Genomic DNA, 12,471 nt, shown 5'->3' with positions numbered 1-12,471 from the left:
CCTGATTTCACATTGTGAGTTGAAAAGTGGCTTTCATGATTCAGAATTCACTCCTTTTGGCAGGTCCCTACTTCCTTGGTTAGGGATAAAAGTAAATGAGGCTATGATAAGGAACTTCTCCTTAATTTTTAAATTGTTGTGGAATCTGCTACTAAAGCAATAGCTCCCCAACAAAGGTATCTTTAGACTCTGGCCAAAGTTGTTCTTGATAAAAAATAGCCCTTGATTATCTTTTAGGTGAGCAAGTAGTGATAAAGCAAAAATGTTTTGACCTGTGAATGCCACACAAAGGATCAACAAAAGCTGCTAAGAACTACAAAGTAGTAGCTGGGAGTGGTGCTAATGCCTTAAATTTTGATCATATCTCTCAGTTAAGATGAGAGCCTGATCAAAAGATGCAGAATAATTGTTAAAAGGAAAACCACAGGTGCAAAATGGGGCCACTTAGGTTAAAGCCCAAGTCAGGAAACCAAGACTTAATAACTAACCTAACTGCAGTTTCAACCTGCCAGGAATGTAACATTTATCCAGTCAACAGAATTTCCTGGTCAATACTAGGAATTTATTGACAGACCCCTTCCACTCCTCTTAGGAAGGCAACCTTGCCTAAACAATGCATTCCTTGCAAATAAATTCCTTTTTATTTTATGCCCTCTCTCTGCCTTAAAAAACCTTCCTCTTGTGTAGCTCAGTGGAGCTCCCCTCTCTTTGCTAGATGGGATGCTGCCTGATTGAAGAATCATTTAATAAAGCCAATTAGATTTTCAAATTTACTCAGTTGAATTTTCTTTTTTAATAAAGTCAAACTTATACTTATTGAGTGTTCTTAGAAACGATTATAATACCCAAATTTTTATCATTTCTATACATTCTGGAGGACATTATAATCAATTTTTTCTTTTAAAAACAAAATAGAAATTTTATAATTCCATGAGTTTCATTTCAGTTTTGTTAAATACAAGCAGAATTAAATGTTGCTTCAAACAAACCCACTCCACTTCTAGGTACTTTAGAAACCAAGGTTCCTCATGAGATTTTAAATGAGTGTCCCACTAATAAGAGAAGTTTGCAAGCAACTGGTCTACAGGATAAAATTCAAGATCTTTAGCATAAAATATAAGGCCCTCCACAGCCTGATCCTTACCAACTCTCTCAAGCCTTGTTTCCCACTACGTCCTACCTGAAAATGAACTTTCTAGCAACACCAAACTGCCTATAGTCCTCATAAATACCACAGTTTGAGATGTTTCTCATCTTTTTTTTTTTTTAACTGTTGTAATATTTATTTATTTTTGAGGGACAGAGAGAGAAGGAGACACAGAATTTTAAGTAGGCTCCAGGCTCTGAGCTGTCAGCACCGAGCCCAATGTGGGGCTCAAACCTATGAACTGTGAGATCATGACCTGAGACAAAGTCAGATGCTCAACTGACTGAGCCACTCAGGCGACCCTAGATGTTTTTTTGAGAATTTGTCCATATTGTAACTTCCAAGTGACTACTGCCTTGTTTTATTTTACTATATTTTAAAAATTATATTAGGTTACATTATATTAGGCTATTAAACATTCTGGGCCCCGGTGAGATTGTGTGTATGTGACTTTCACTGTATGGTGGAAGGGCAGGGTCCATAGGTCCGGTGTAACAGGGACCAGTTGTTCCCTAAGTCTTTTTGTGCCTGCCCCTAGGCCCCTAGGTTGGGCCAGGAGTCATGTCACAAGAAGCCTTCCAACCCATCTCTTCTTTTTGGACACTGTAGGGCTAGAATTAGACACAGGCTGCTTCTAGGAGTAATATCTCTTGATGGCTCATTTGGCTAAGGAAGAGAAAGACACTAGATAGTCAAGGAACAACTACAGCGCTCTAGCCATGGCTCACCCAAGGAGCACCTTATCCTGCAAGTTAAAACTGAATGCTCTTTCCTTTATTTGTTGAGCTACTTATCCTTTAGGTCAATGATTCTCAACAGGAGGGGAGATGGGGAGCGTTTTTTGCCTCCACAGGGGGCATTTGGCAATGTCTGGAAACATTTCTGATTGTCACAAAGTGGGGAGGGGTTTTGCTACTGGCATCTATTGAGTAGAGACTAGGGATGCTGCTCCATCCCACAATGTACAGGACAACCCCCACAACGTACAGGACAACCCCCACAACAAAGAATTATCTGACCCAAAATGTGAATAGTGCCAAGGTCAAGAAACACGACTTTATTTCTCGGTTTGATACCACAATCTCCAGGAAGGCCTTCCTGAACACCACACATTACCTCTTCTTAGTTTCCCATAATACTTAACATTGTACTGTTATGAATCTGTATCTGCTATTCGATCATGTGTACCTTTAAGACAGAGACCTTAACACTGTATCTGGCACGTAGTAGGTACTCAGTGAATTGCAGAGACTGTTATCTGCCTATCCCAATATCCAGTCTATTCCCCTTGGTAAAAGAAACACCAGCTCTTGGTTGGGCACATGGTCACTTAGAATAAAGACTACATTCCCTAGCCTTTTATATGTGGCCATAAGACTCAGTTATGGCCAGTAGAATGCAAGGAGAGGGGCTACCTGGAATGTAAGGGAACGAAGGAAATTCATGGGAAATGCCCTTAAAAAATATTAAATTCACCTTCTTATTTGCCCAGTCTATCCCCTGTTCTGCTACTTAAGGACACAGATGATATGATTGGAACTCCAACTTGAACCACGGGGCTGAAAGAGCCAAAAGCTGGAAGCAGCCTAAATGCCAGATGACCACAGAGCTTCCAAACCAGCCTCGGTCTGCCTTCTTTTATGTAACAGCCACTATTTTGTTTAAAACCATGGTTATTTTAGATCTCTATTTTTTGAAAAGACACTTAATCTAAATTAATAAATGATCTAATACCCAATTTCTGCTTTGTGCCATCAAATGTCATAGTCTTCAAGAAAAGTATGCACTGTGCTTTATTAACGTTCTTGCTCTGTTTCTTCACATTCTTCACTAAAATTTTCTGAAATACAATTTTTCCTCTGCTCTTTTTCTTTTGCAACCTGTTTTGCTGTCATCTGCATTCATTGTTTATGCAGTTACCCTTCTCAGCTACTTATCTCTTCCATTTGTAATAGAAGAACAGCGATTTCCACAACTACAAAAATACTGCTGTTAGCTAACATTCAATTCACAACCAGATTTATAAAGCTAGGTTTACTGCCTTCACAAAGGATAAGTAATCCAAAGTAATTAAAAAAATAATATTTACAAAATTATTCTGGGATATTTTAATCTGAGCTACTAGAGTTGTAATCCTAATTTGCATGCTATTAATTTTACATGCTATAGAAGTGATCATCATTTGCATGAACATAGCCTGTCTTTCTCTTAACTTGCTCATAATATTCTTCCCATCCTTCAATTTCAGAAAATTCTCAGGTGGACATTTTGTTATCCTTCCCTGTTGATCCTATATTATAAAAAATTTTAATTTCTAAACTAAATTCAATTTTGAACACTAAGAAGAAATTTAATATTCTAAATTTAATAACTATTCTACTTAGGAGTGTCTCCATTTCCAAAAACAGTCTTCATTGCTCTCACCTATTTATTTGATTGTTTTAAAAAGAAAACCACAAGCCCAAAATGGTGTCACTGGATTGAGGAAGGCTCCAAGGTCAGTAAACCAAGACTTAATACCTCTCTTCCCTCCCCACTCCCCCCCACCCCCACCCCGACCTGCCAAGCGGTGTGGAGGCAGAGGCCCGAGGGCACTCAAGATTCAGCTGCAATATCCAATATCCAGTCTATCCCCCTTGGTAAAAGAAACACCAACTCTTGGTTGGGCACATGGTCACTTAGAATAAAGACACATTCCCTAGCCTTTTATATGTGGCCATAAGACTAAGTTATGGCCAGTAAAATGCAAGGGTTACAGAGGGGGTCATTGCTGCTGGAGGTGTAATGGATGTTTATACTTCCTTACAAGAGTCATTGAAGATGGCCCTAATTCATGATGACCTAGCACATTAAGCTGACAGGCACCAAGCCCATCTTTGTGTGCTTACATCCAACTGTGATAAGACTATGTATGTTAAGTTTGGTGGAGGTCCTTTTGTTCAATATCAAATCAACCTAATTAAGGTCGATGACAACAGAGAGGCAAAGAACAAATTAAACTGGTTCTTATAACTAAAAAAAAACCAAAACAAAACAAAACCAGAATTAATACCTAATCTAACTGCAGTTTCACACCCCCTGAAATGTAACCTTTAACCAGTCAAAATGGGAATTTCCTGGTCAGAACTTATAAATTTAATGATAGACCCCCCTTCCATTCCCCTTAGGAGGGCAACCTTGTCTATAACAATGGATTCTTTGCTAATAATTTCCTTTTTTCCACTTGCTTTCTACCTTTAAAAACCTTTCCTTTTCTGTAGCCCTTTGGAATTCCCCTCTACTTGCTAGATGGGATTCTGCCTGATTCATGAACTGATCAATAACGCTAACTAAATCTTTAAGATTTACTCCGTTGAATTTTTGTTATTTAATACTTTGTTCTGGATCTGACTTCTAGTTTTCTCTCTGCTTCACTTACTAGAAGCTTCAGAGACTGTCAATTATTGTACTCCTATTTGTTCTCTTCTACTTACCGCTGCTTTTTTTCCCTTCTAACCTAGTTGTGCTTAATAGTTACATATCTTTTTTTCTGCCCTAAAAGCAGATAACTTGTCTCTGAATTATAGCTGTGATTCTTTGGTTCTGGTTTAAGGGTTACCATTATATTTTGTTTTGTTTTGTTTTCTGACTTTGCTCTTTGGACCTAATAAACTTGTTTACTGATCCTAGGATACTGTTTTATTTTGGTCACCTTTAAGTATACGATGGTGCATTGTTTTGTTATTGTTATTGATGATTTTTATTTGTTCCAGGCAATTTTATGGTATAATGAGTTTAAAAGCAGGAACAATGCTGTATACTCTAGTAACTTCCTGAATGTTCCCAGATGGAAATTACTGAAATTCCACAAAAATTCCACAATTCATGAGAAGTTAATGTAAATAGCCTCAAACTTTATTTCCATTTCCTACTCAAAATATTGGAGAAGCAGGCATCAGCAGTAGATACCATTCACTAATCAGCAAAATCCTACTCCATATTCAATCTCTTGGAAAATTCTATTAGAATTTGCATAAGGTATTTCCCTTAAAATGTATACCCTTCTATTTTGCTGTACAAACATTTCTTGAAAGGCAAAAAGACATTTAGAAATGTCTCATTTTTTTTTTCTATCCTCTATTAGTTTGGAAGAAATAAAAGCAATCAGTGAATTCTCTATCATATTTTGGAGCCATCATATTCAAGACGATAGCTCAATTTAATATGAAATTGAAGAGTATGGGTGAATAATTTATTAAAATAGAACACAGTGTTCAAAACATCAAAGTTAACAACATCAATCACTGGAGAAACTAGTTCTACTACTGAACTTGAAATGACTATCTAAAAACACAACAAATAGTATACCTAAAATTCTATGGTTGTACCTTAATGCAGAACTAAACTTATCAGCCAGTCAAAGAATCTGTTTTCATCCCTTCCCGACTCATTACTTGGCTTTTATTTTCAGTTAAAAAAAAAAAAAAAGAAAGGAAAAAAAAAAGCCCATCCTATATTCAGCAGTCTCTAATGAAGACTCCCTTCACCATCCCAGAATGAAAGAATGCTTTCTTCCACCAAATTCTTTCATAGAGGAACTCTTAAATATACTAGCAGATGATTACCCTATGCCCCTACTGTAACTGGAAATGACCAGGCAGGCAAGAGGTACCACTCTAACTGAAAACAACTGGAAATTCCTAAGCAAAGCAAAGGAAAGTTTAACTTTCATAGTTAACAAAATAAGGCAGGTAGAACTGTGAAGGCTTTCCTTATCACTGTCTTCAACAATCTCTGCATATGATCCTGAACCATCTGGTGATATCTTCAAGCCTTCAAAACTGCATAAATATTTTCCATATTTTAGTACTAAATAATACAAAAATAAATATTAAAATACTGACTTTAAACAATTTCCCCAGAATAAAAACGTTTATAGGAAAGCAAAGCACACAGGATGACTGACTCTGGGCTATGAATTCCTTATGGTCACAACTCTCAAGTAATATGAGATATTTACAACTTGGTACTTATTAATGGAATAATTCTGTATGTTTCTGCCTCATCTCCCAATTAGCTCTTTTTGAGAACAGAGACTCAGCCTTAAAAGCAGTACAGCCTAGATTGGACCTGCCTCAAACAAAACAGCTCTGTTTTTATCTGTTTTACATTGGAACTCTGGGAAGATTTGTTTCAAAAAGGAATTCAAATGTTGTTATTTTGTTTTGCTTTTAAGTTTAAAAAATACTTGTAGCCCTGCTAAAATTAAAAGGACTGAGAATACAAGTTGTTAGCAAAGATGCAAAGCAACTATAATACATAAGTGTATACTATAGCCATACATTGCTGGTGCAGACACTGTGAAAAACAATTAAGCATCTGTTAAAGACATATAAATATAGAGATACAGAGATATGTTATGATCCAGTGACTTTACTCATTTTTCTTTACCCAAGAAAAATCAATGCTTATGTCCACCAATAGTAATGTACAGGAATGGTGTTAGCAACTTTATCCATAATAGCCCCAAACTGGAAACACCAAATGTTCACCAAAGGAACAATGGATAAATTGTGTTATATCTATACATTAGAATATTACATAGCAATGAAAAAAATCAACCCATACAATGGTATGGGTATATCTTATGTTAAATGAAAGAAACCAGGCAAAAAATAATAAATAGGCATGCTTGCATTTATAGGAAGTTCAAAAACAAGCAAGGCTATTTCTGAACTTCATATACAATGTCATAGCACCTCTGGTGACAGAGGATGAAACAGTGGTTACTTTTGGGTTGAGGAGGATGTTAACTGAGAAGGAGCATGAAGGAGCCTAGTGGGTACTGGGAATTTTCTGTATTTTTATACAGATGGTGATTATACAAGTGTACACAGATACAAATATTCATCAAATTGTACACTGAATATCTGTGCATTTGATATGTAAGTATTCCTTAATTTAAAACACTCATATAATAGCAAGAAATTTGGAATAAGCATTGGAAATTCTAGTCATGGTTCTGCCACGTATGATTCTTGAAAAAGCACAGAACCTCACTGGGCCTCCATTCTGTATGCTAAATGTTAAGTAAGGTCTCTTCCCCTTCTAAAATCCATTTGTTTGTAATTTCTATGAATTTCCTTGGTATTCATGTTTGCCTTAAACATAGTAATTATATATGTAAAATGATCTTGTCCTGATTTCCACCAAAATTTACCCTGAGCATATCTCCTTAATCCCTCCTTGGAGAGACTAGGGATGGCATGGGTGCAGGGGTTTGGTGTTATTTTATGTTACTAGAAGGAGCCAGCAACAGAGTCTCTGGGCCAACATACAAGCACACAAAGTGAAATGCTAACCTATGAATACAAGTGATTAGAAATTAGTTATGGTCTATTATATGAAAAGAACAATAAACTGTGATGACATTAGCTATGGCTATAATTCTCTTTGAATCAATAAACAGAACCCAGAGCCAGTAGAGTGATAATACCTAATAATTTATCACCACACCTGTAAGTTAGGTGCAGAAATGCAGCTGCTCCTTTCAAATTATCTACATCAGGAATCAATACTCACTGCACAAGTTCTATACATTGAAAAAAGAAATCAAGAAGATATTCCCTGGTAGGAAAAAGCAGGGTACAGAAGGGAAGTACACTGTTTTTTGTTTTTTTGGGTTTTTTTGACAGCAGGTACATATTACTTTTATGAATGGAAAAAGATAAGAAATAAAATAAAACTTAGTTACACCCAACTTCTTCCTCATAAAAATATGCTATGTGAATTTAACAGTAGTTTCCATTTTTATATCCATATTCTAGGTATATAAGTCATCAAATCAGGTTGTCGGATCAAGTCAGGGCACCCCAGTCATTATTTCATAAGAAAGAAAGAAAAATGCAATAGTTCTAGAAGTATTTGAATCTAAGGAACTTCCTGTATGGATTATGGATTGAGCTTCCAAATTTTGGAGTTCTCTACCCTTTAAAAAAATCAAGATCCATCAGATGACAAAAGAAGCACTATGTGTTATAAAACACCATGGAAAATGGCACTACCCCATTGAGACCAAAGCAGAGATTCTAATCCTGGCCTTCCCATCTCAATTTGAGTAAATCATTTTTACTTTCTGACTAAGTCTTCCTACCTGTAAAATGAAGGGACTGGGTTAGATCATTTTAGTCTTTATATCTCTCTATCACTAAAAATTCCAAAATGCTTAGAATTCACCACTTGCTCACCAACATTAGATGCTTCTCCTCATATTAACCTTAATCCACACAAAAGTCGACTATTGTTATTAATAAAACTACCTAGAAATTAGAAATCAGGAGTCGCTAAAATTGAATGATGGACATTAAAGAAAAATACCTTTCACTGCTATAAATTGGGCTGGCTTCTATCAAATATATAAGAACCACAATTCATAAAAATACAAATGAATTAAATAAATGAAAGGGCCTATAATGAATTTTTAAAACAACTCATTGAAAGGGACACCTGGGTGGCTCAGTAGGTTAGGTGTCCCACTTAAGCTCAGGTCATGATCTCGGAGTTTGTGGGTCTGAGCCCCATGTCAGGCTCTGTGATGACAGCTCAGAGCCTGGAGCCTGCTTCAGATCCTGTGTCTTCTTCTCTCTCTCTCTGCCTCTCTCTCTCTCTCTCTCTCTCTCTCTCTCAAGAATAAATAAACATTAAAAAAATCTTTTAAAAAACTCACTGATGAAGTTATATCTGTTCCAGAACACGTTCTGTAGTTTACACACACACACAGACACACAGACAGACACACACACACACACACACACACACACACACACACACACACACACCTTTACTACCTGAACACAGGGCCAAAAAAACCAAAAAACAACTTCTACTCACTTTGACAGAGATACTCCCCCAGCTTTCCCAATCATCTCTTCATGATGTAATACTGAGTAGTTCCATGGAATATGAAGGAACTTTAAGAGCGTTCTCATCCACCGTTCAGGATGTAAGACAAGTTGTTCATAGTGAACTAACATGCATTTTTTATAGCCAACTTCCATACATTGATTATACATGGTCTCTATGGCACGATTCCACTTGGTCAAACAGTCTCTATAGCTATTCAGGTCAAACCCAGCTATAGTAACTTTCCGAGAAATCATTGAATGTACTGATGCCCGGCCATCTCGGACCATGAGGAGAAATTTGGCATTAGGGAATAACCTAGCAAGGTAAGTTAAGGATTTCAGGGCAAAAGGATCTTTATTACATAAATAAGGGGCTGGTTCCCCATGCTTAACAATAATTTCTAGTAAGAAGGCTTGCATGGCAGAATCCAGCACTTCATCAGTAACACCAGCCTCATCCAAGCGTATTTTCTCTTTACTTGACCGTGACCACATCTGCTTCAAGGCCAGGATTCGGGGAATGACTCTGGTTTCCTCTCCACAGCGAATATCAGGGTGTGCATCTAGCATGGCCCTCATGAGTGTGGTTCCACTCCGAGGCACACCTCCAATAAATATCAAAGGCATATCTTTGTGATAGGCAAAGGTTTTATTCACTTTGATGTCCAGGCCAGTTCTCACAGTGGTCTTTGTGCTCTCCAATTTGAGGGGCTGGCTACGTTCTTCTATTCGGTGATGACATTCCATGGCGTGTTGGCCCAAGTAAAACACAGTCACAGAACTAATAACCAGACATGCCAATAGTAAGTTCTGCTTCAGTTTTCCAACCATCTTGATGTAGTTATCTTGTTATTAAATAGATATTCTGCTCAAAATAATTTTCAGAAAATGTTCAGGCCATGGAGATTCTACTTCAGAAAGATGATCAACATCTAGTGAGAAAAGGAAAAAGCTATTTTATCATCACATTAAAACTGTTCACAAATTAGTCATCAGTGATCACCATTACATTCTGGCTAGAAAGAAGCTAAAGCTGTCTTACATACTGTGATATTCTTAGAACACAAGTATACACAAGTGCAAGCAAAAATAAATCATTTCTAATCAGAAACAGCATTTCTTAATGTGACAATTCTGAAGCTTTGTACCTTCCACAGAATGGAAAAATAAATAAAACTATTTCTATCAGTGGGTTATGCAAATATTTAATATGACCAAGTATGTTTGAGGTCTAACCCAAGGCTCATCTCTAGTATTCAGATTTGCTTCATCCCCAAGAAGTCATTATCTCCACATTCTACCCTAAAGAGAAATTACAGAAGAAATATACAACTTCCAAATCTTTAACATAGATTTAGTTTATTCATTCCACAAATTATTTATTTAGATACTACAGGCCAGATACTTGGGTGTGGCTGAGGATAAGCTTTGAAAACGACAGCAGTGCACTGACCCTTGCTCTCAGGAAACAAAGTCTCATGGACAAAAAGATATGTAAACAATGACAACAAAATGCAATCAGTACCTTAGTAGATATAAACAACAAGAGTATAATGAAAAGGAGCACATAAGTCCACCAGAGGAATCTATAAAAGCCTTATAGAAAATAAGAGGGAGAGTACTCTAAGCAGTAGGAACTTGTGTGCAAAAGCACAATGGCATGACAGAACACAGCATATTTAGGCAAAAAGTAGTTCAGGAGAACTGGTGTGTACTGTGAAAAGACAATTACGTGTGTGTTTGTGATCTAGCCTTCAGAAGAACAGAGAAGGTTTAGATACACAGAGTATTCTAAGCTGAAGATACACTATGACCAAGGTGTGGATGTGTAGAAGCAAGGGCATGTATGTAAAACATATATACTATGTAAAATATATATACTATGTATATGTAAAATACACATAGTATGGAAATACTAGTTTAGCTGGAGCAAAGCAGACAGCAATCAGACTACACCTAGACTAAAAAAATGTGCCCTGAATCTTCAGAGGGCAAATGTGATGGTTAATTTTATATGTCAACTAAGCCATTATGGTGCCCAGTGTTTGGTCAAACACCAAATACTAGTTTGGTCTAGATGTTGCTGTGAAGGTTTTTGTTAGATATGATTAATGATGAAATCAACAGACTCTGATTAAAGCAGATTACCCTTCATAATATGAGTGGGCCTCATCCAACAACTGAAATCCTTAGAAGAGACAGGTTTTCTGAAGAAAAAGGTATTCTCTTCAAGACAGTAACACAGAAACTGTACCTGAATTTCCAGCTTGCTGCCCTGCAGAATTTGGACTCAAAGCTAACATCAAGTCTTACCGGCCAGACTGCTCTGTGGATTTTAGAAATGCCAGCACTTCAATAACATGAGCTAATTCCTTAAAAATTCTCCCTTCCTTATATGTCTCCTAATAGTAAGTACACCTGGGGAAAGGACTAGCTATGCTAAAAAAAGAATACCTCCTGAGAGGCAGGACGTCTAGCTAGGGACTAGTGAGAAGGTAGGCAATTCTCCCCCAAAACTAAGCAAGATGAAGCTGACAGAAACCCCATCAGTCCTCTGGAAATCAACAAAGGAATACAACAACCTAAGCAGCATCTATGTTTGAAAAACTGCTAAATGTTGAGGAAGAACAATGAAAGTCTATGACATTCTTGCCTAAGACTATTCCCACCCCACCATCCACTCACTTAGCAGGACAGAGGTTCTGCAGAGCAGGGCAAGGCAGGGAAACTATGAAGACTATGGCTTTGCTCCCAGGATCAAAGGGAGTCACTCATTTTGGAGTGGTGAATAACACACACTGTCAGCTGTGCTGTCAGTGTAAGTGATGTTCCAGGTGGCAGGTGAGCAAGGAGGATGAACAGCTCCAGTAGTCTCAGTTTGTAATCATGATTGGCAAACTCAACGCCAGCTCACAGGTGCATGGAGGCAGAGGAGACACAAAAGGAATTGTGAGTCCTTAAACACCAGTGCAGATTTGAAAATGGCCTCAACTTTGAATGTGCTCCTCTACCCATATGCAGATCCACTGGCAGACGAAAAGTCGCACTGGCTTAAGATATCAGAGCACAACCACTGTCCAATGAACTGTGCTGACAGGAAGGCAACCCCTAGAAAGCCATGCTTAAAAATGCAAATAATTTTACGTGCGCGCGTGTGTGTGTGTGTGTGTGTGTGTATCTGAGCAACTACATCAGCATACATTTATATGAAATGTCCATAAAAGGCAAATTTATAGAGACAGAAAGCAGGAGGTGGAAGCAGGAATTTAATGACAAATAGGCATAAGGGGACTTTTTGCAGTAATGGAAATGTTCTAAGACTAGACTGTTGTGAGACTTGCACAACCTTATAAAATCTACTAAAAATCATTGAATTACACTCTTACAATGGATAAGTCTTAGGGTACATAAGTTATACCTCAACATAGCCGGGCTTTATGT

General features: G+C 37.4%; 1 protein-coding gene across 2 annotated transcripts in view; it reads right to left on the bottom strand.

Annotated features, from left to right (window-relative positions):
* The window catches only part of TPST1 (tyrosylprotein sulfotransferase 1), a 166,774-nt gene that overhangs the window by 120,096 nt on the left and 34,207 nt on the right, over nucleotides 1-12,471 (bottom strand). For both annotated transcript variants that reach the window (XM_019421744.2, XM_019421743.2), the window contains one exon: nucleotides 9,017-9,962. In XM_019421744.2, the coding sequence (XP_019277289.1) occupies nucleotides 9,017-9,861 (845 nt within the window). In that variant the 5' untranslated portion in view covers nucleotides 9,862-9,962. The remainder of the gene's footprint in view (nucleotides 1-9,016; nucleotides 9,963-12,471) is intronic.

The sequence above is a fragment of the Panthera pardus genome, unplaced genomic scaffold (assembly GCF_024362965.1).
Source record: "Panthera pardus isolate Hobbes unplaced genomic scaffold, ASM2436296v1 HiC_scaffold_4, whole genome shotgun sequence".
In the NCBI taxonomy this organism is placed as follows: Eukaryota; Metazoa; Chordata; class Mammalia; order Carnivora; family Felidae; genus Panthera; species Panthera pardus.
This window is presented reverse-complemented; position numbering and strand designations above follow the sequence as displayed.